At 33.2% G+C, this 23,953-nt stretch overlaps 1 protein-coding gene across 1 annotated transcript; it reads left to right on the top strand.

Annotated features, from left to right (window-relative positions):
• Positions 1–1,645: 1,645 nt before the first annotated feature.
• On the top strand, positions 1,646–23,274 carry Unr (cold shock domain-containing Unr). The gene is made up of 20 exons (XM_077446104.1): positions 1,646–1,845; positions 9,924–10,545; positions 10,630–10,838; positions 10,918–11,097; positions 11,172–11,368; positions 15,017–15,224; positions 15,318–15,503; positions 16,257–16,325; positions 16,410–16,625; positions 16,704–16,880; positions 16,975–17,100; positions 17,180–17,349; positions 18,464–18,681; positions 18,770–18,946; positions 19,013–19,184; positions 19,414–19,604; positions 19,688–19,840; positions 19,918–20,086; positions 20,167–20,322; positions 21,708–23,274. Exons 2-20 carry the CDS (start codon positions 10,449–10,451, stop codon positions 21,733–21,735), a joined length of 3,099 nt encoding a protein of 1,032 aa, XP_077302230.1. The 5' UTR covers positions 1,646–1,845; positions 9,924–10,448; the 3' UTR covers positions 21,736–23,274.
• The last annotated feature ends 679 nt before the right edge of the window (positions 23,275–23,953 follow it).

Genomic DNA, 23,953 nt, shown 5'->3' with positions numbered 1-23,953 from the left:
GCGATTCGACTCGCTCCAGATACGCAATCACGAGTACACGGGAAATCCCAAGGAGCTACGCAACTACGCATCAAACATCGAACACAAAGGAAGACCTCGACCCCGTCGGAATCTTCCAGAACGTGATCTCACCAGCCCAGCTACGCGTTGCTCAAGCAACACCAAAATAATATATATAAAAACGGACTGTCGCTAAATATATTTGTATATTTGTATATATATTTGTATATATATTTGTGACGGACGATCAACCGTATGGGGAACAAAAATTTTTTTTTTTTCATTTTTTTCATATTTTTCAGTTTTTTCATATTTTTCAGTTTTTTTCAGGTTTTTTCAGTTTTTTTAATTTTTTTCATAATTTTCATTTTTTTCATAATTTTCATTTTTTTAATTTTTTCAGTTTTTAAATTTTTTTCATTTTTTCAGGTATTTTCATTTTTTCAGTTTTTTCATTTTTTTCATTTTTTCAGTTTTTTCATTTTTTTAATTTTTTTAATTTTTTTCATTTTTTCATTTTTTTCATTTTTTCAGTTTTTTAATTTTTTTCATTTTTTCAGTTTTTTAATTTTTTTCATTTTTTCAGTTTTTTAATTTTTTTAATTTTTTTCATTTTTTCAGTTTTTTCATTTTTTTCATTTTTTCAGTTTTTTCATTTTTTTCATTGCCGGGGGCGCTGGCGGCGCCGAAGGCGTCAGCGGCGCTGGGGGCGAAGCCCCCGGGGTGCCGAAGGCATCGGGGCGCTGGGGGCGCCGGAGGCGTCGGCGGCGCTGGGGCCGAAAGCCCCGGAGCGACGGAGGCATCGGGGGCAAAGGCGGCAGGAGGTCGGCGATGCACAAAACGTAGTTCGTAATTCGTAATCACTTCGTAATTCGTGCATCAATTTCTTTCCGAAACCAGTCGATTCAATATCTTTAACTTTATTTTTATTCGAGTTTCAATTCCTTTTCGAAACCACCCGTTGAAATCAACGGGCCCAACACTAGTAATTTATAAAACCAGTGCATCGTCCCCAGATGCCAGTGAGCTTCAGGAACTCGACCTAGCTCGTTCCAGTGAATCCTTTACCTACTTCGCTGTACATACAAATACACCTGTATTAATCGAGTAATAAAGATCCTCTTCAAAATTCAACTGAATTTCCATAGGCTGGGAAACGGTCCAAAACCTTCAACCCCCCTATACCATGTACCATTTTTTTTTTGATCTTTCGACTTAAGATCTTTCGATTTTCAATCTTTGCCTTCCGATATTTGTGTTTTCTGTAATTTAACATTCTGTCTCGTCACGGAGACCGGAAATTTTCCATATCCAGTTCCCATATTGCAACCTGTGGTTGCAATATGGGAACTCGATATGGAAAATTTCATACATATCGGTGTAGATATCGCTAGTGTTAACGGTGCCATTGTGGCATTGCAACGCATGCCGGGTTCACCTAGTAGTTAAACAAGAAATCATTTAAAAATAATAAAGAAATTATTTTATATCCTCAAGTTTTTATAATCCAATTACCGCAAGTCACATTCGGTACGTAATCAGTAATCGCCGAACCGTGTAGCTAATCGCTGTTGCCCGGTTGGTCGCATGCCGATCGAAGCGCGCGACACTTTCGGGTGTAAATATCGAAAAGTGTGGCCACACCGGTGAGACCCCGACCATCCCCACTACGATCGCGCTCGGCTCAGTCGGGCTGCGACGCGCGATACAGCGGTATCTGTAGTGCGGTTTTTTATCACCCTGCCGCCGCTGCTTCCTCCCTGCACTTTTGCTCCACCGCCACAGCCATCGCCATCATCACCACCAACGCCGACACCACAACCAACGCCATCGTCTGATCCTAAGGTACGTCCGACATTTTCCCCACACACACACACAAACACACACGCCTTCACCCTTGCCCAACCCTACACCCCGCACCTCACACCCCTTCCAATCCCCCTCACTATCAAAAAAACTAATTCACATCATTTTCTAATTCATTCATAATACATAACACGCGCGTACGTACAAAGGGGCCGGCCACTCCGCACTGCGAGGCGAGACTGCGTCGCGACTCTGTGTGACGTATTGTGCAAATTTTACATACACTGCTGTTTCATTTTATCCTATATACATATATCTCTATATCCTATATACAGAAACTCCAATCATACGAGCATCGTCGTCAACGCCGAGGAATATGCATGAATGAATCGTCTTGGGCGAACCTGTTGTGTCCAGTTGCGTCTATCAACAATATGCGCCCCAGGGCAAGGCTTGACAATTGAATCTGTAGTCTTCATTACTTTTCTTATAACAATGAACCGTTTGCATCGAATATGTTTCATTGATAAAGAATCATCTGGAATATTGCAACATTCAAAACGGTTCAATAAATCTTATATTAAAAACATAAGCACTAGTTTAGTTTGATACAAACAAGTTTATTGTATCTATCTTTTTTTTTTTTATTCGTATCGTAGCAACGAAATGTTTATTACAATTTTTGTTTTTTCCTGCCGCGCCCCGTATTGTTGTCGAAGCATTTCTATCCGAATATCGTCAGCAGATACATATCTTAAATGAATAAGGCCACCAACCTTAACTCAACCTGACCTATTCTATGACCCTTAAACAAATAGGTGTTGGCTGCTAAGATGTGTATTTTTTTTTTTTTTTTTGTGAAAATATGATGAAAATCAATATTTTCACAAAAAAAAAAAAAAAACAACAACACATCTTAGCAGTCGTTCTTTTCAATCTTTCGTTATAAGAAAGCGAATTAAGTTCAGAAGGAATCCTTTGAACCCTTTCGATAGATGTAATATATTTTTCAAAATGAGGATTCCATATGCTAAAAGCGTATTCTAGTTAATGAAATCAATATTTTCACAAAAAAAAATAAACACATTTTAGCAGTCGTTCTTTTCAATCTTTCGTTATAAGAGAGTGAATTAAGTTCAGAAGGAATCCTTCGAACCCTTTCGATAGATGTAATATATTTTTCAAAATGAGGATTCCATATGCTAAAAGCGTATTCTAGTCGACAAAATCAATATTTTCACAAAAAAAAAAAAAAACAACAACACATCTTAGCAGTCGTTCTTTTCAATCTTTCGTTATAAGAAAGTGAATTAAGTTCAGAAGGAATCCTTCGAACCCTTTCGATAGATGTAATATATTTTTCAAAATGAGGATTCCATATGCTAAAAGCGTATTCTAGTCGATAAAATCAATATTTTGACAAAAAAAAAAAAAAAAACAACACATCTTAGCAGTCGTTCTTTTCAATCTTTCATTATAAGAAAGTGAATTAAGTTCAGAAGGAATCCTTCGAACCCTTTCGATAGATGTAATATATTTTTCAAAATGAGGATTCCATATGCTAAAAGCGTATTCTAGTTTAGGTCTGATACAAGTTTTGTATATTTTTGATGATATACATACATAGTTAAGATCATAAAATTTAATGCGTATTACATATAAAAAAAAAAAAATGAGTAACATTTGTTCAAAATATGGTTAATATGAGAGGACCATTTTAGGTTCCAAGTGGTGAACAAACCTAGGTCTAATTGATGTTATGGACTCAATTGATTTTTAAATGCTTTTTATTATTACGAAATTACGTTCACAATACATCTTATATCTATTTGAATAGCTACTGATCTACTGATCGTTTAATTTGGTTAGTAGTCATAGTATTATATTATTCTAATGTTAATGTACGGCATAATAGGAAAAAGTGCCAAGTTGAAGGCAGAGCGTTAAGGGACTATCCTGTCAGTTCTCTGATCTGGTCTGGAGACCGTCCTCTCGTTCACCTTCCCTACAGCGTTCCTGTGACTACTACCCTCCTCAGACTCTCCACATTCTTCCTGGCCATATGGCCAAAATAGGAAAAAACCCTTTTCCTGCATGTTGTGGGGTCTTTCTGAGATTGCCAACTCTTTGAGGATGAACATGTCTTGCGTTCCATGGTATGCGCAGAATCCGTCTCCAAGACTACATTTCGAATGCATCTAGAATGTTCCTTTGACTCCACACAATCCAATGGGGAACACATGAGATCGCACCGAACGGATTTTCCTTCTTTTCATAATTCAGCGGTTCTTCCATATTTTCATCAGACTGACCATCGCCATTTTCGCCATTCTTACTCTGCAGATTTCCGATTGGCATCCCCCTTCCCTTGAGATCAAATCACCCTAGGTAGATAAGGTCAAAGACTTCCTCATTGTCTTTGAGAGCGTTGGACTTTATGAGATTTATTTATTTACATATATATTACTTTTAAAGTCAACAGTCTAAAGCAATCGGTGTTTTGATAATGAACGCTAATTTGAAACTTTGCATAAATATTTTCCTCGAGCTTTACAATAAGAGCATTCAGATATCTTGACAAGAAGGAATCGTAAGCAAACACGGCGGCCAATCAATTTGGGTATTTCTCAATATTATCCAATCATTGAACAGTTGTTTCAAGTCTTTGTTGGATCAAGCCTTTACTTCAAGCCTTTGTTGGATCGACTAAAATACAAGACTTTTGTTAAAATTTTGTTGGTGAATGTGGATTCATCATCATAGGAATATATTTTTTATATGGAATATAATATTTGGAACATCTGTTTAAAAATAATATTTAGGTAAATAAATGCATATAAAATTGAAATCTTAAATTAAAACTCATTGTTTAAAAATGATGTCATTATAATGGTCCACCATTTGATAAGGTTTCGAGTCATTGAAAGTCAACTATACACAATTAGGATTACTTGCTCGATTGTATTGTATTGTAAGCACGGCTGCGGGATCAGAATCGTGGAGTATTTAAACCAACCTTTATCTCCTTTTTATTATTATTTTCTTTATTACAGTATGTGTCAACTAGGCTATCCAATTATATTGAAGTAAATCTACTAATAAATTGAAATTTAATAATTTGTTTATGAATTTAAATTGCATTATAAATAAAATCGTTGAATTGCACAGTTTTAATGCTTATATACTTTTTAATTAAAAATTTTTTTTTTTATTAAATTGATTTGCTTGTGTTTGAAATTCGTACACATACACTATGGATGTATTTAATTTTTATTTATAACTATTGTATTACCAATAATTCCATAAATTCGGTAAAATGTAAATTTTTGGTGAATTTTTTTAATTCCTTGCCTGATTTTTTTTATTATTTTTTGAATATCGCTTTTATTTTCATTATTAATAATTTTATACGTTGGCAAGAAAAGTCGATCTTACTAAAATCATTCAAGTTGGGAGTCGAATCAAAACGATAAGTCGGTATTTATTTATTTTAAAGTTTAAGTTTGGACCATTGTGGCATTACAGAAAGTCCCTAATGCGCCACAATGGTCGAAAAAATACAGAGAGATGAGTAAAATAGGAATATATACACAAAGAAAAAAAAAATACATTCATACAATAGCATTATAATAGTAGCAGATAAAGTAAAAATATCGAATAATAAAATACAAATTAGGGAATGTCTTGCACCTATGGCCAGCACCAATATATAAAGAACCGGCCGCAAATACAAAACATCCCCGAGAAGCCCAAATGGCAGAGAGGAGATCAAAATTACACTCATACATCACATTCAATTATGAAAATAATTATGAGAGCGGGCTACCAGACAAAAAAAGGTTAAAATAATCTCCAATAACCTACGCTCACTGAGGTTGAAAATATCACATTTAGGCTCAGCTGTAGCAATCTCATTGAGAAGTCGGATAGGTCTTGGAATAGGAGCCATTCGATAAATAACTGTGCGAGCGCACTGAGGTGGAAAAGTTACCTCAAATAAACTCTTTTTTCATTTCAAGATTTCAAAGCCTTTATTGCTGATATTCAGCGTGTCCTGATTACACATAGGCCTTCTCCAGACCTTTCCATATTCCTCTCTCTCTCTCTCTCTCTCTCCTACCATCCTTGTCCATAAAGGGCCTGCAGCTTGCTTCGGGTCATCTGAACATCTTTTCCTCTGTCTGCCTCTTTTTGCTTTATAGCGTGGGGTTCATTCTGTTATAGCTGTTGACCATTTCTCTTTCTTGTCTCTTATCATGTGACCATTCCTTCTCCGTTTTAGTGTTTTGGTTTTTATACTAACATCTTCAATTTTTCTGAGATCTACTGCTCTTTTCTTATGTTTTATGGTATACCCTAGCATACTCATTTCCATGCTTCTCTGGCATGTTATAAGTTTCCGGAAGTTTTTTTGTGTAGTAGCCCAAGTTTCACACCCCATAGTTCATGATTGGAGGTATGCAGGTGTTGTATATTTTTCTTTTGATTGCATTGGCATGTTGTTTGCCCTTCATTATGTCTTTTAGGGACCAGAATCTTTTCCACGCGTTAGTGATCCTATTTTCTATTTCTGCTTCCATATGGTCATTGAAATACACAATCTTCCCGAGGTATACATAGCTCTTTTTATTAACCCTCAAATGGAAATATGATTTTCATTTATATTGAAGACCACACTAGTATACGCCGAGAGCTACATTTTGTCTACCTCTGATCAAAGAAATCCATCTATGTATGTACATATGCACATATAAGCTAAAAGATTGGATCCTTTTTGACTGTCCGAATTTCCGATCCACATAGTAGAGTTGGAAACATTCCGGATGTTAATTTGAAGGGAAATATCCTCGTTAGCTAAAATATTTTTCATAGTGATTGTAGGAGTATGCCGTCTAGTTAAAATTGGCAGAAAAGGATAAGCGTTACCTTCGTTAAATATTGAATGATAGTCAATACTGTTTTCTGCATATTTGTGTATTAAAATTTATACAGTGTATCCACGGCTAGTTCGTTACATAATTGAGTGGCTGACTGACAATTTTTCCTCGTAACAGTTGTATTCATGTTGGGTTAGTTTGACTGTATAATATGTCAGGCTGTAAATAAGGTATGTATAATACATAGATTTTGCTTTGGATGACCCACTTTCACAATCTCTAGTTTTTCCAGACCCAACTCCTCGTTACAAATTCGCATTTGCAAGTAGTATTATATAGCGGTATCCGGAAATGTACCTCCCGGACACATACTCTCGGCACCTTAACCCCCCCCCATGCAAATAACCCCTGCCATGGATAAAAATTGTTCAACACTATAGCGGCCGCGCAGTTAAAACTGTTGAACTTCACCAGGGGCCGGCACAATTTTTAAAAAAAACTTTATATATATTCGCATGTACATGCATATAAATGAAATAAAATAAAAAAATGGAAAATATCGATGGTTCTGTATCTATAGGAACACTTAACGAATTTTGTTTACGCAAATTACGAAATTATTGCGTTGCAATGACACTCATTCCCGTTTTACCCGTTTTCGGGCGATTTTTTTTCACAGTAATCTTTCCGGACATGCATAAAACAAATCCTGTAAGTTTCATCGTAATCGGTTGAGTAGTTTAGGAGCCCATACGAGACAAACAGACAGACAGATAGACATTCAATTTTATATATATATTCATAATTTATAGATTAAAATAAAAAGAAAATACAAAAAATGAAACATAATTGTATCATCGACCAGAAGCGATTGACGAAAACGTAATACAAAAATATATCAGCGGACTGAAGCAGTTCGCGCAATCGTGAATCATATATGCATCAGCGGCCACTAAGCCTTGGCACCATCATGATGCAAATATGAGTCAGCGGCCACCATTGTGTTAAAAATATTAATAAACAATTAATAATAAAGTAAAGTCATAAATAATAATAAATTGAGTGTGGTAGAGCACATTTAATTTCAATTTATATACAATATTGAATTTCAATTTATTGTAGTAAATAGAATAAATATCAATTTAAAAGACTTTTAGTCACCAGTTAGCGTTGAAAGTTAATTTTAATTAAAGTATATATTTTATTGTTATATTTTAAATATTTTTAGACTATCCATGATGGAATTTTAAAATCGAGAAAAAAAGATTAAAATACAATTAATTTTGGTGTTTTGTATATTTTAAATTATTATTATTGATTACTGATTTTTTATTATTAATTATTGATTATTTATAAAGAATCTGATATATGTATTATCAACAACTTAAGGACGGGTCCTGCGCTAGCACGGTTTGTGTACGGTCGAACTAATGCGAAAAAATATGGGTCTCTTTGGTGAAAAAAAAACATGTTTAATAGGAAATATATTCATTTCATTTTTTTTAGTAAAATTTGCAATATGTGCGACTTTGCGCAAAAAGTGCGGTCCTTTGCGTATATCAGGCTAGTGCGAGGCCCGTCCTTAAGGTGTTAATATCTGTATTTTTCTGGCTGAAATCATTGATACTGACTTTTTATTAAAGATACTGTCAATTTTTATAGAATATTTTCATCCATGACGGGGGGGGGGGAGGGTTATTTGCACGGGGGGATAATGTCCAGGGGGTTTTTGACCAGGGACATGTGTCCAGGGGGTAAGTGTTCTAGAACCTTATATAGTAACAGGCTCCGAATCGTCTACTTGTAAAAAATCAAGTGTAAATTTTTCAAGATAGACTTTTCCCACCGTTCCTTATTGTTCCTTATGTTTATATTTTTTTTTACTACGATGAATATATGTTTATTTAAAATGAGGAAGGATTGTATCGCCTTTTGTTGCATTTCAAATTTGACGATTTGCATTCCTCATGTTTATGGATTATTTCAGACCAGACAATCTCGGCTGTTATTTACATATATGTATATGTATATATGTATATGAACTTATGTATACATATGTATTTAGTGAAATAAGATGTAGAAATAAAGAGACGTACGAAATTAGGATGGAGTGCATTTGGACGAATGCATGTTGTTTTTAAATCAAAAATGCTACTCTGTCTGAAGAAAAAGATCTTCGGTCAATTTGTTTTGCCAGTGATGACGTATGGATGTGAAACTTGGATATTGAACGCCAAGATGCTACACAAAATCCAATGCACTCAAAGAAGTATGGAAAGCTATATGCTCGGCAGAATGAGGAAAGACAGGAACCGGAAAAAGGTAATTAAGCAAATGTTTGGGGTGGATGGGAGTTGCGCAAACAGAGACGAGTGGAAGCGTGTTGGAGTGGCCTTCATCCAGCAGGGGATGTTGAGCGGCCGTCGATGATGGTGATGAGTTAAATTGACCACAATAATGCATGCAAATGTAAGAAAAAGGCCCCCTTTTAGTATTTTTGTTATTAAATTTAATTAGTGATTAACTCACATAATCTAAACGTTATTTTTTCCTCGCTTTCAACTTTGAACTTTGACTTTGCGAATTTGAAGTCGTAAATTATGCAATTACCTCTTTCAAAGACATTTTATTTTAACATCGTTTTTATAGATAATTGTGGACAATTAATATCCGTAACGGAAAACTATTGAATGTCGTGAGGAGTACACATGGGGGAAATTTTGACACGCAATTTGTTGCTTATCAAATTTGGAGTATAAAATTTTAAATGCTTCCTTTTAGTAATATGAATAATTTTTAGAAGACTTAAGATTTTTATTTGGAAAATGTCTAGTAAAACCTTTTGGGCCAAACATGCACAAGCCAAAGTTGAGATTTAATTTTTTTTCTCCAATGACAATTATTTTGATCTTTGCACCTTGAAAACTCACACGAAACTATACTCAAATCTTAGAAAACAATCATATTTATAAAACTTGGTCGTTTAAAAGCCATCACATGAAGGGATAGTTTTTTTTTATTGCCTTAAAATCGTAACATTGTAAAATCACGAGTGTTGTGTTTTATGTAACTGCGACAGTTCATTTCAAAAGATTATGTAAATAAAGATGATGTTTTATCAAGAAGAATTACAAAAATGGCTGATGCAATTTTAAAATGCTTTGTGGCAAATTGAATATAGTTGAAAGAACTTATTATAACTTATTCATGTTATTAATTATATATTTTTTTTCATTCCAGTTACCAGTTGATTTAAGGAGCAAATTAAAATAACTTTATAAATAGGTATTATATAAAGACTAAATCGTTTTATATTGTGAATACTTAATTACATCGAAAAACATCAACAACAACAACAAAAAACAATGAAAAATTAATTTAATTAAATTTAAATAATTCGTGTTTTCTAAAATTATACTACGAATCCCGTGTAAAAGAATTGGTTTAAAAAAGTAATAAAACCAACACAAAAGTCTGTCCCTTATATAAAACACCAAATTATTTTGAAGTGATTGATCACTATATAACTTGGAATCAGCTTATCTTCAGGAACATTTCAATATAAACTATTTTTTAATTTAAATCTTCTAAATTATATTTATGTATGTAACTGTACTAGTGTAAAAAGTATTTCCGATAAGTTCATAATTATTATGTGTAACCATTCTGTGATATATGCTGCTGCACTTATGACTTTTGTAATTAATTTATAAAAAATTAAAAATAACAAAAAGAAAACCCTAAAATTTAAACTTACATAAGATTATGTCCAGCAATTCTCAATGGAAATCTTTTCAACAATCCAAAACTTCTACTAAAGATATACATAACTTGCAACAAGTGAAACCTATACTTAGAAATGGTAAGTGTATGATTTTTATGCTTTATATAACATGGCAACTCGAATATATATTTTAATTTTACATAATTCGTCTATTTTAAACAGGTAACGAATTTCTCAAAACCTCAAAAAAGGAGTTTTCGAACACCGAGTCCACGAGTAGTGGTGGCCGTGCAGCGATGGGAGGTTTTAAATTAGACAACTTTAAGCGAAATGATTCGCCCAACTCTCACGGAAACTCCTCGCAGAGCTCTCAACAGTATGATCCCCCCAATCAACCGAACAGAGAAACCGGGATTATTGAAAAACTACTGGTGTGAATTGTTTACTCAAAATACAACATATACAGAAACAACGACACATTTAAAATAAAACTTGAATTTCTCTTTTCAGCATTCCTATGGATTCATACAGTGTTGCGAGCGACAGGCGAGACTGTTTTTTCATTTCTCGCAGTTCAGCGGAAATATTGAACATCTTAAGATCGGAGATCCTGTCGAATTTGAAATGACATATGATAGACGAACCGGAAAGCCTATCGCGTCGACCGTCACTAAAATTGCACCTGAAGTTGTGAGTGTTCTGTTTATGAACACATATTTTGTATCTGATTTAACGTCTTTATGTAAATATTTAATCGTGTCTAGGTATTGAGTGAAGCAAGAGTGACCGGCACCGTCACGACCGAGTTGAGAGGTGATGGTTTAGGCGATTCCACCGGTCGTATATCGTACGAGAATCGTGGAGAGTGCTTTTTTTTGCCGTACACTAAGGACGATGTGGAAGGAAATGTCAACTTGGGTTCCGGAGACACAGTGAGCTTCCAAATTGCCACTAACCAACGGTGAGTATCGACAGACATAATATATATGTACATGGGTGAATTTGTTGTAGCTTTATAAACACAATACCGCTGCAGTGATATGACGACAATGATTTTGATAACTTTCACACGTTTTTACTATTTGTTATGTAGTGAAGTCCTCTTAACCCTTTGCCCGCGGCAATAAATATAGCGAACATGCCCCGTACGCGGCGCCTTTTTCGCGAATTTGGTAATCGAGTTTTCGACCTTAAATACAGATTTTAATATTTACTCAAGTAACCAGATATGTTAATTAACACATAAAGTATTATTTAAAAAAATAAAATATCTCGTAGTTTTGGCTTAATTGTCAAATAATCATTCTTCATACAATTGAGACGTATCGTCGCCATTGTTCAACAGACGTGACGTCACATAAACGAGGTTTCACTATGGTTCCACAAAAAACTAATTTTGACTGGTATATATTCATTTTAAGCAAATTGAATAGATGGCATTTAACTGTCAGTAATATATTCAACCAATTTTTAACCTTAAAACAGTTGAAATAGGCGCATATAAGGCTCAAAATCCCGTGCAAAGTTCAGAAATTCTATGGAAGACAGCCGCGCTATAGACTTGTCGCCCAAAGCTTCCATAGAAGACGGCCGCGGGCCTGTCTCATGGTTTTTCATGTTTCATATCAAAAATCATGTTTTTTTACTTACCGGAGCCGAAACTTATCAATCCTTACTAAGTTTGACCCGCTAAATTCGAATTGACAATGATTTTTGCCGACTTCCTCTCGTTGAAGAGATTTTCTTTTTTTTCAAGATTTCAAAGCCTTTATTGCTGATATTCAGCGTGTCTTGATGACACATAGCCTCCTCCAGACCTTTCCATATTCCTCTCTCTCTCTCTCTCTCTCTCTCTCTCTCTCCTGCCATCCTTGTCCATAAAGGGCCTGCAGCTTGCTTCGGGTCATCTGAACATCTTTTCCTCTGTCTGCCTCTTTTTGCTTTATTGCGTGGTGTCCATTTTGTTATAGCTGTTGACCATTTCTCTTTCCTGTCTCTTATCATGTGACCAGTCCATCTCCATTTCAATGTTTTGGCTTTTATACCAACATCTTCGACTTTGGTAATTTTTCTGAGATCTACTGCTCTTTTCTTATGTTTTATGATATAACCTAGCATACTTCTTTCCATGCTTCTCTGGCATGTTATAAGTTTCTGGAAGTTTTTTTGTGTAGTAGCTCAAGTTTGACATCCATACGTCATGATTGGAAGTATGTATGCAGGTGTTGAATATTTTTCTTTTGATTGCATTGGCATGTTGTTTGCCCTTCATTATGTCTTTCAGGGACCAGAATATTTTCCACGCGTTAGTGATGCTCTTTTCTATTTCTGCTTCCATATGGTCATTGAAAGACAATCTGTGCGAGGTATTGTCAATAGCGGAAGACTGAAACGTTGCCACTTTTTTTTATTACAAACCTCTTCTTACTTCAGAATTGATTTTGTATCCATTCTATTGCTAAAATCTATTTTTTCGAATGATCGTTTCATATTTTTCAAAGGTCACTTTATAGTGACACAATTTTTTATTCGATGCACAATACGAGATTGTTGAATGCACCGAAAATAATGCAAATTTTTAATGCACAAACATTTTTTTTAAGATACAAAGTATTTTTGTCAATGTTCAGTTAAATCGTACCCCTAAATAATCTCGCACTGCTCCATTTTCCAAACCTTATATCGAGATAAAATAAAACATATTGAGAATATGGCCGCAGTATGTATGTATGTTTCTATTTTAAAATACTTCAAGGCGAAACGTATCTAGACGCGCTAGATTAAACTGCCAGTATACATTTGTACGCCGATTCCTCTTTGTAGTGTTTTAAATTACAAATGCCATGTTTGTCATCAAATGCATGTATCGAACAGAGCTTTAGCCGAGAGCAAATAAAACTGAGTAAATAAAATACAAATAAAACCATTGAGTTTTATACAACATTCCGATATTTCGTTAAGAATCACGTACGGCGAGTACTCGATCCGTACAGATTGTTTTTTAAATTTAAAACAATGCAATTTTCTTAAAACGTGACTGATACTGTTTTCGCTGGATATATGTATGTGTACATTGTTTGGTACGAGGCGTGCTCGCTCTCAAATGGATTGCGCTGTAAAAAATATAACAATCGTTAAGCACTTTCATACATACATACATGTTCGTAGAGGGGTTTTTCGATTGCTTATAGGTTGATCTGAGAAGTTATCAAAACAGAATGGAATGCCCTTTGGCGACTTTTCCGTTCAATATATCGTAAATGTAGCCAATTACCTGGAGCTCGTCAGCAAACGTATCAGAAGACTAGTCTATGACTTCTATAACAAGACAGTACAGATTAAATAATCTAGCATTGTAAGCCATTGAACACAAACAAACATCGAAAGCAGAGCTTAACTCTTTGAATGCTGACCAGCGCCGATTGGCGTTTTGCCAACTAGTCCATGGGCTTGAAAAACGCCAATAGGTGTTGTATTTTAAGCATTTACAAAGTAAATACAAATACTACCCGCTAAGCCTTTCCAGGTAGCATTGAAAAAAAATGCGTTGAACTTGTGTCTTGTAATCCGTGTCAATATTTATAAAGACTGGTTTACACCGGAATTTCTGAATTTATAACCATAGCAGAATTTCCCAATGGAAATCCCTAACTGCTGAGTATTTTAGATTGTGGCTGGCATTTAGATTGTGAGCTTTACATTTTAACAACAATGAAGAAGACGGAACTAGTTTTGGAAAAATACATTCATTAATATACTTCTTTTGTTTATTTTATGTTGTCGCAAGATGTATTAGAGAGTCTATAAACACACCTTTACAAAACTCGAAATCCTCGGCGGTAGTTATTTAGGGTTACAATTTTTATACCTGCTTTCTATTGGATTTCTAAATAATTCTAGTTGGAAATGTTGGCGAAATTTTCAGCGTGGTGGGCTTTTAACAGAAAAGACGTCAGCACTCAAGGGGTTAATTAAAGAAAATAATAATAATGACCCTCCCGGTTAAATTCAGTAACAATATTAAGACTTCAGTTTTACTCGATGAATTGGGAAGAGGAACATCTACATATGACGGAGCAGCTATAGCGGCTTCCGCAGTGGAAGAGTTGAGTGGCAAGGATTGTCGCACGGTGTTTTCAACTCGTTCATATTTTGTTTATAATCATTATGTGTAATGGTGGTATTTGGTATTTACGAACAAAAGTTTGATCATAGGTGTCGCCTTGGGCAACCTGTAGCGGCTAATAATAATATGTATAATGGATAAATAAATATGTTGAAACTTTTTTGGTGTCAATGTTTTGCAAAAACTTTTTCTCTTTCTGTTTTTAATAAATACATAGCGTTAGAGATGAATGATTTTGGAATCATATCGAATGAATTGGAGCTGAATAGACGTATACTATCGACTATAAGTCTTTGAACTCTATCTATGTAATAAGTCTCGGCGAAAGCATTTTTAGGTTAAGTGTCGCCGAATAGTCTCCGCTATTGTTTGAAATACTTGCATGAAGGAAGAAAACATTTAGACTAACACCATCACGACTGCTCTTCAAGGAGCAAAAAGATTGAGAACAGCTTATAATGGTTTTTTGTTTTTCTGTTTTAGTGGCAACCTTGGTGCTTGTCATATTCGACTCGAGAATCCAGTCCATCCTGTGAAATATCAAGGCGTTGTTTGTTCCATGAAAGAGTCTTTTGGATTCATCGAAAGGGCTGACGTTGTCAAGGAAATATTTTTTCACTTTTCTGAAGCTAAAACCAAGAATAATCTGAATCTGGGCGACGATGTGGAGTTTGTCATCCAGACTAGAAATGTGCGTATATAACATGTTCCGTTTGATTCCATGTACATTTTCCTTCGGTTTATCTTATGTGTATATTTATCTCGCATTGAATTCACGTTTTAGGGGAAAGAGGTTGCTTGTAGCATAACTCGTCTTCAAAACGGATCAGTTGTATTTGAAGACGTGTGCGCTGACATCATAAAAGGACAAGTTTTGAAACCTTTAGAAAGGGGAAACAGTGCGAGGCAACAAACCGATCCTCTACCTGGCCGTATCAGACACCGAGCATCCGATCATTCGGAAGTAGATGTAAAATATATTTATATACATATGTAAAAACAAAACAGTATACTCCCAATTATCCGGACTAGTGATGGAAAAGGCTAATTGAATAGCACACATTATCTGAAATACTATTTTCATTATTGGGTTTTAAAATATGATAACATCAAACATCCGGTTTATGTTTAGTACCTATTATTTAATTTGATTTTTAAATGCTTGTTGTTATTCACAATACATCTTATATCTATTTTAATAGCTACTGATCTACTGATCATTTTCTATTTCATAATTTTAATTTAATTTTGTTAGTAATCATAGTATTATATTATTCCCATGTTAGTGTACAGCATAATAGTAAAAAGAGCTGAAAAATCTATCTATATAAATATGTGTTATCTTTAACCATTTTCCAATATCATGAATTTTCTAATGATATCTAAGAGATTTTATATTGTCGTAGTCAAATCTTTGTTGGTCGTTTTACTCCAATAAATTGTCATTGTGTTGTGAATAAAGATCATTTTAATCACGCTTTTACCACTAGATGTTTTCTTTATCAAATTTTATAAAATTGCCATTAATTTAAATTTTTCACATCTGTACATCAATTTTTGTTTTGAACATTCGATTTATAAATAAAAAAATATACATAGGTTTTAATACAAAAGTGCTGGATTTGTTCATAGATAATTTATACCTGGATAATCGGGAGAATAGTCTATTTAATTGAATGTGCTTTAAATGTAATTTTTCAATATTGATTCCGTAATACTTTAGGTACCTTTTGGTGATAAGGATCAAAACGGAGATTTCACCCTTCGCCACGGTGATTGGGTTAAATTTCAAGTAATTACATTATTTCTGTTTTTTATTGTTACTAATTTATTATTGCATATATACGAATTTACGACTGTTTTCACGTTTAAATAGGTGGCGACGGATCGCCGCGATCAGTTGAAGCGAGCGACGAATATATCATTACTGGACGAATCATTCCATGTTTCCGGAGAAAAACGCGAAAGAGGAATTGTGTCCATGTTGAAGGATGGCTTCGGTTTTATCAAGTGTGTGGAGCGTGAATCTCTTCTTTTCTTCCATTTCGCTGAAGTTTTGTCTATGAATCAGACTTTGAATGTTGGAGATGAGGTATGCGTTTACTTTTACCACTTTCCCAAATTTTTATCATCGTTACTATTGAACGTTTATGCATGTATATATGTTTAGATTGAATATACGGTCGATCCTGCAGCCGGATTTTCCAACTCGAGACCATCGGCTATCAGGATTAAACATCTACCGCTGGGATCTGTGCAGTTTGAGGTAATATTAGAGAAAAACATTCAAGGGATCGTACTAAAAGAAGTCACTTTACCGATAAATAGCTTATTAAAGACAACACAGGTGAGAACTTTCACGCAAACAAATCGTTGAATCACTATTTTTTTTCTCGTTATTATATAAGACTTGTGTGACTATTTTTTATTTCATTGGTTAGGAAGCAAATGGCCTTATTAGTTACCAGTTGAATGGAATGCGTAAAACTGTACCCTATTATGTTAAAGATATTATCGGAAAAAAGCTTCCACGCGACGGAGATAAAGTTATTTTCAACATATGTCAAGTAAGCTGTTGTTAGTTTTACCAACTCTACTGTTGATCATTAAATGTATATTACATGTGTGATGTTTTCTTTGTTTCAGATAAAAAGAACTAAGGAAGTCGTCGGAATGCGTGTGATGGTTAAAAGATCACACGATTCTTATAGTAATGGATCTCGAACTATGCTTCAAGGATTTATAGCCGTTCTGAAAGACGGCTTTGGTTTCATCGAATCCAAAGAACGCGACAAAGAGATATATTTTCATTTCAGGTAAATATGTTATATGTTTTATCTTGTTTTTTATTTTGGATGCGAAAATTAATTTCATTTATAATTCTTTTTATTAAATGTTGGCGATTTATGTTTACTACTTTTTATATGTACAATATAAAAAATAAAAGATAACGATTCCATTTTCCACTCCGCTTCCATTGTTTTTTGTTTTTTTCTTGTTAAAATGCAAATAAAGTTTTCTTATTTTCAATATTTCAAATAGCAAAGGTTCATTTATGAAAATAGCTTCATTATGACAATAGGAATTAGTAGGGGACAATGAAAATAATCTGCATTTGATGTTGCAAAACGTATTTTCTCAACTTTAAATGCTATTACTCACTACTTATTGCAAAGAAACAAACCCTGGGAGTTGAAAAATTGATATTTGAAATCGTTTCAAATGAATTTTGAAAACAAATTGGTTTTATTTGCATCCTGATTGAAAAAATGATTAAATATCAAATTCCGGGTAGAGAATGGTCCGTTACTTTTTGTATGCCTTGTGATGATGATTGCGAATCTATTATATTTATATATTTTCAAAAGATTATGTTATAGGAGCATTGCATTTTTTTTATATGACTTTGAAACTATAAGATGCTCACCTATCCTCCGAATATACATATATTAAATTATAACTATTATTCAATATCAATAATTCATTCTATTATACATATATATTATGTTAAACGGAGTATTCCGCAAAAAGCAATCACTAAAATCTCGATCACGGAACATCTGGCACTCGGGTTCTCGTTAGTACAATATTTCGCGTGAATTGATGCGAGTTTTTGGGTGCCAGATGATCCGTTATCGAGATTTTAGTGACTTTTGCGGAATAATCACCGAACCATATATATACATATATATTTTATAACTAACAATTTTGACTTGGTTTTGAGGACACGGTGAACTTTTATGTGCTATTATTTATCTAAAAAAATTATTAGCGCATATTCATGTACTGTTTTAATATTCAATGTCTTGCATATATATATATATATATATGGCGAATATTAATATTTGGCTTTCTATTGCATTGTTTTTAATATTATGTATGCTATTGATTTTCTGACGTATATATATTGTATTAATCTTTGATTTATAGTAACTTTCAAGGAAATATTGATACCTTGGAACTGGGTAGAGAAGTAGAATATTTCATGGGAAATCAAGCAGCTCCACCGGGAGGTTGTAATAGCGCTGAATTGGTACGAGTCTTGCCAAAAGGTTCGCTATTGCAGCCGGTGGCCACCGACGAGATCGTAGAGGGAGTCGTAACTCGACCAATTCGGGCGTTGAATTTAGAACAACCGATTTATACAGGTTTTTTTTGTTTATCATTTACCAACAACATTGTTTGTGCTCGATCGGTTCAATACGTTTTTTTTTCTTCTTTTTTTGTCTTTTTCAGGTTTAATAGAGACTCATAATGGGTTACGATTCGAGTTTGGGATCATGAGTTTAGCTTGTAAACGTGCTAATTTGCGTTTCGGTGATGCGGTAATTTTTCAGACCGACGTTGAAGACCGAGCCACTAATATCACATCGTGCGTAAGGAAAAGACGGGCCACCGTTGACTTTGCCAAAAGTAGGAAACCATTCTGTTGGTGCATACTTGTCATAATCGTGTTATTATTGCAACGCTGTGTTTCAGGTTCATACGGATTTCTATCCCACCAACTGGAAGATGGCAAAAAACTTATATATTATTCTAATGAAGTGTGTGCATCTTCCAATCCCCTGCACCCAGGCGATGTGGTGGAATTCATACTATTTAAAAATCAACGTAACGGAAAGGTTTCTGCTTGCAACCTTACAAAAATTAGGTGCTGCTATTTTAAATATGTAAAAAAACTGCTCAAAGTGTGTCCTCCTCGATAATAATTTTCAAGTAAAAATAATAGATGTATATTGCAATGTTTTTTTTATATCGCAACATGATTATTAAAATGCATCGAGTGTATAGTATATAAAACTTTGAGCAGTTACACTTTATTTTTATTATATTGATTTAATGTTTATTTTTATTAATTTAAATGGCCTATATATCCGCAGTGCTTACGATAGATGTAATGATACAGAAACAGGAAGAGACGGTGATTACTTCCACAAACAAAGTCCTGATCATTTGGATTTGTCTGGATCGTCTGCTGGTCATCACGGATATGACTATCAATCTTATCATTCTTATCAATCTTATAGTGGCAATAGTAGGAGTTATAGAGACTACGACCAATCATCACACGGTAAATAAACTTCATCTGTGAACATGTCACATCGTTTGTAATATTTTATGAATTGATCTGATCAAATTGATTTTTATTTTCAGGATATAACGACACCGCAAACGGCGGCTCTCCAGACTGTAATTTTTTAAATCTAGGTAAACGCGATAATTCCATGCATATAGATGCGCAGAGTCGTTCGTCGGGAATGGTTGTTATACGGAAGAAAAGACGCTCTGTTGTAGAATCGATAAAAGGTCACTATTTTTTTTTATTATTTATTTATTTAAATGTAAAAGTTCTTGCAACAGGTTTGATTTCGATTTCTTTTCAGGAGCTTTTGGATTTCTTTCTGTCGAAATTGAAGATGGAAAAAAGGTGGTATTTCATATGACAGAAGTCCGAAACTCTCAGAATTTGCAACCGGGAGATACAGTAGAATATACATTAGTAACCAACCAAAGAACTGGAAAATCGTCTGCCTGTAATATTACTAAAGTGAAGTAAGAATATATGAAATAATCATAGAACGACCGATACGATCAATTTGTGTCAAGTTTATTTAAAAATGCGTGTTTTGCAGTGACTTGAGTTCCACAACTCGTCCCGAACGACTGATAAATCGTCTAAGAACTATTTCTTTAGAAGAACATGCTGGTCCGCGTTTGGTCGTGATACGTAAACCACGAGGTCCTGATGGTACTAGAGGATTCCGTCCAAGAAAACTGTATAATCCGAGGTTAATATTTATCTGGAATTTTTATCGTTTGACAAAACACTCTTACGGAGAGTAAGGGATGAATTTATATATGTCACAGTGAAATTATAATGGGTGCGATTTAACTGAACATTGAAAAAAATACTTTGTATTTTAAAAAAAATGTTTGTGCATTAAAAATTCGCACTATTTTCGGTGCATTAAACAATCTCGTATTGTGCTTCGAATAAAATATTTTGGCATTATAAAGCGACCATTAAAAAATATGAAACGATCATTCGAAAAAATAGATTTTAGCATTAGAATAGATGAAAAAATGTGGCAGCGTTGCAGTCTTCCGCTATTGACAACTGTCAAATGTCGAAAGTGTTTACTTTTGTTTACGTATGAATATGAATGATGATGTCGGGTCGTAGAGTCGGAGTCGAAGTCGTAGGTGTCGAAGCTCGCAAGCTGAATAGTAAAAAAGAAGGAATCCAGTAGAGAGAAGCGTTGGTCGTTGTCGGTTCGTATTTTGGTATTCGCGACGTTGCCGATACAGTTCATCTGTCATTCTAATGCACATTTCATCCGCTTTTTAAGTAGCAAATATTTTTTTCAATGATCAAAGCAAAGTTTCTAATGCAATCTGTATCCGTCATTTAGAAATGCACACACATTTTTTTATGTAATGTACAAAAATTTTTTTAAATGTACATTTATTTTATAAAATGGACGTTTAAATTGTTCCCAATTATAATTACACTGATCTTTCAGTGATAATCGTATCTAATTACATTCTCGCTGGGTATAGTTCCGTATGTAGATCCGTACTCTCTGCTTGAGTCAGACAAATTATAATCGCACTAGTGAAATTATAATTTCACTGACAATAACAATTTCACTGTAACATATGTACTTATGTATATGTATATATTTTAAATATTCAAAATTTCATTAGCAAAAAATAATATACAGTTTGCTTAGAATGTAATAATATACAGTTTGATATTATATTTTTATATATAATATAAAAATATAATATCTATTAGTGTTCATTTATAATTTTTAATTAACTAAATTCCAAAAGATAAGTCATTTTCTGTTGTATAAAATATCAAAGCATATTGAAAAGTCTTGGTTTTCAATTATTTGGATTTTATTATGCTATCAAATGAAAATATGATATTTTTTTATTATTCTTCTCTAGAGAAAAGAGTTGTTTTTATAATTTGAATTTACTATAGGGTTTTCATTCCAAATTAACATTGAAAATGGGTCAATTTGAAATGTAGAAGGTTTAATTTGAAATGAAAAATCTGTAACAAATGAAAGTTGTTGACTTATCAAATAGCTACTACAGAGTACATATAATATATATGATGTTTTTTTGTGCAATTATGTAATTTCATTAATCCTGTTTTCAGAGATTCCATTGCGGAGGATAGTAAATGAGGATGCAGTGAAGTGACATAAGAATATCATTTATTTTGGAAAAAAAATGATTTTTTTTGGTTCATCTAATCTACATACATATTTATCTAATAAATTCATGTTGATTGTCCAAATTGTAATCGTTTCTTATTATTTGCGAATTTCATTTTGAGTTTGTACTTTTTGTTTATGCTTTCATATATGTGTATACATATACATATGTTGAATTTGTGCAATATATGAAAAATTATTATTGTGATGTTAGTATTTTTTTAAGTAATTTTTTTTTTACAAATTTATTTAATACCACCTATTTAAATTATTTATTTTTTTCTTTTTGGTTTTCATTTTTGTTAATATGATATACATATTTTTTTTTTTTAACTTTTTATTTTAAAGTGGAAGTTGGCTTATAATATGTTGTATTTATGAGTGATAAAATGACCCAACGCATCTGTATTTTCAATTGAAACCGGTTAACCCGCTAGATGCTCTTCTTCATAACTGATTAATCAAATCGGATGACATAACCTAACTTTTATTACTATATTGGAATTGTATCTTGTACTATTGTAATGGTGAACATGTTTATTTGGAATTTCCTCAATGTATTTTTCAATTCTGAATAAATAAATGTATAGATGTCAAATTGTAAATGTTAAATTGTTTGAGTTTACCGAAGCAAATGTCCTCTTGTTGGTATACATAAACAAGCTCGTTCGAGAATCTTGTTATTTGAAGTAACTCGATATATATACGCCTACGCTCTTATGTAACAATGAAACATTTTTCTCAACTCCAAAACAAGCAACATTTTCTTTTGACGGTTTGTAAAAACCAAACGACAGTATTACTGAATTAATGTTTGTGTAAAAATTTATAAAATATTTCTAAAATAGGATTAAAACAAGTTTCCATTCGCATACTGTTTCGTTATTTTTTTTTTTCAAATTATCATTAATGAGTGTATTTTTATAGTACTATAAATGTTTTATCGATGTTTATATATTATTACAGCTATTGTAATAAGATGTATAACACACATGTATATTTACTGTGTAATAAGAAACTTGAAGACGAGCATAAAATTATGTTCCAACTGATTTCATGGAAAATTTATCATTCCAACTGCAAAATGTAATACGTACTTGATTTCAACGGTGAACTTTGCTAATCTGTATCAGTTATTTTATGCTAAAAGTGCCAAAAAAAAAAAAAAAATAACAGTTTTCCATATTGCTTATCAGCGATACAAATATAATATTATGTATGCATATAATTACACATTACATACGTTGTTTTTCTTCGGTAGATGATTTTAATTTTCAGAAACGCAATTGTATACGCTAGTTTGCCAAATGTTTAGTGAAAATATTCATACGGATTCGTGTAAATTTTATATTACGTATGAAATACAATTTTTTGGCATTTTTGTAGTAGTATTTTTATGTATCGTAACTTTAAAAAATAATACGTGTACTTCTGAGTGTTTTTTCGATCTTGACATCTTGTTGTTTTTTTTCGTTTGTACATTGAGTCTATTTATAAAAAAATCTGTGGGAAAAATAAAAAATAAATTATTTTATAGAATTTTAATTGACATCCAGCAATTATATACTCAAATATTAACTTGAGTATTTATGTTTGCCGATGCGTATTAACGATTTTTGTAATACATGTAAAAGGTGTTAAATGTTCATGATATTGATTGCATTATTAAAATATTACATGTATACAAATCGTGGGTTTTCAAGTATTTTTTTTTTAAATTTATATACATTACTATATATATATATATTACAAAACTACATATCTATGGACAGGTGTTATTAATTACCGAGTACGGGCTTAATCTTTAAAAAATATACTTCAGAACATATCAATTCTCACTTTGTCTTTTTTTAGCCTCATTTTTATTGATTAATAAATAAATAAAGCATCATCTTTATTGAGTAATATTTAAAGGGCTTCTTTATTAGCACCAATAAGAATGGTGTATGTATGTATGTATATGGCTGGATATGGATCCGATATCCCGCCTATATACATGTGTATTATATTTATATTATTTTCTTGAAAATAAATTGAGAAACCAATTGAAAACTCACGATATTGGCGGTAGATTATAATTATAATAGTATTTTTTATACATGTTTGTAAATTTTAATTTTTGCTTCAATTAGAACCTCCGCCCCCTCCCCGTCGCCCTTCTACCCTCGCCCTTCAGTTAGTGTTATAG

Source organism: Arctopsyche grandis, chromosome 2 (genome assembly GCF_051622035.1).
Source record: "Arctopsyche grandis isolate Sample6627 chromosome 2, ASM5162203v2, whole genome shotgun sequence".
Lineage (NCBI taxonomy): Eukaryota > Metazoa > Arthropoda > Insecta > Trichoptera > Hydropsychidae > Arctopsyche > Arctopsyche grandis.
This window is presented reverse-complemented; position numbering and strand designations above follow the sequence as displayed.

What these genes read in the sequence shown, in the direction of transcription:
- Unr (XM_077446104.1), top strand. Translation starts at nt 10,449, where the DNA reads ATGTCCAGCAATTCTCAATGGAAATCTTTTCAACAATCCAAAACTTCT. An exon ending in GAAACCTATACTTAGAAATG is followed by an intron (nt 10,546 to 10,629) that starts GTAAGTGTATGA and finishes TATTTTAAACAG; the next exon opens with GTAACGAATTTCTCAAAACC. An exon ending in CAAATTGCCACTAACCAACG is followed by an intron (nt 11,369 to 15,016) that starts GTGAGTATCGAC and finishes TTTCTGTTTTAG; the next exon opens with TGGCAACCTTGGTGCTTGTC.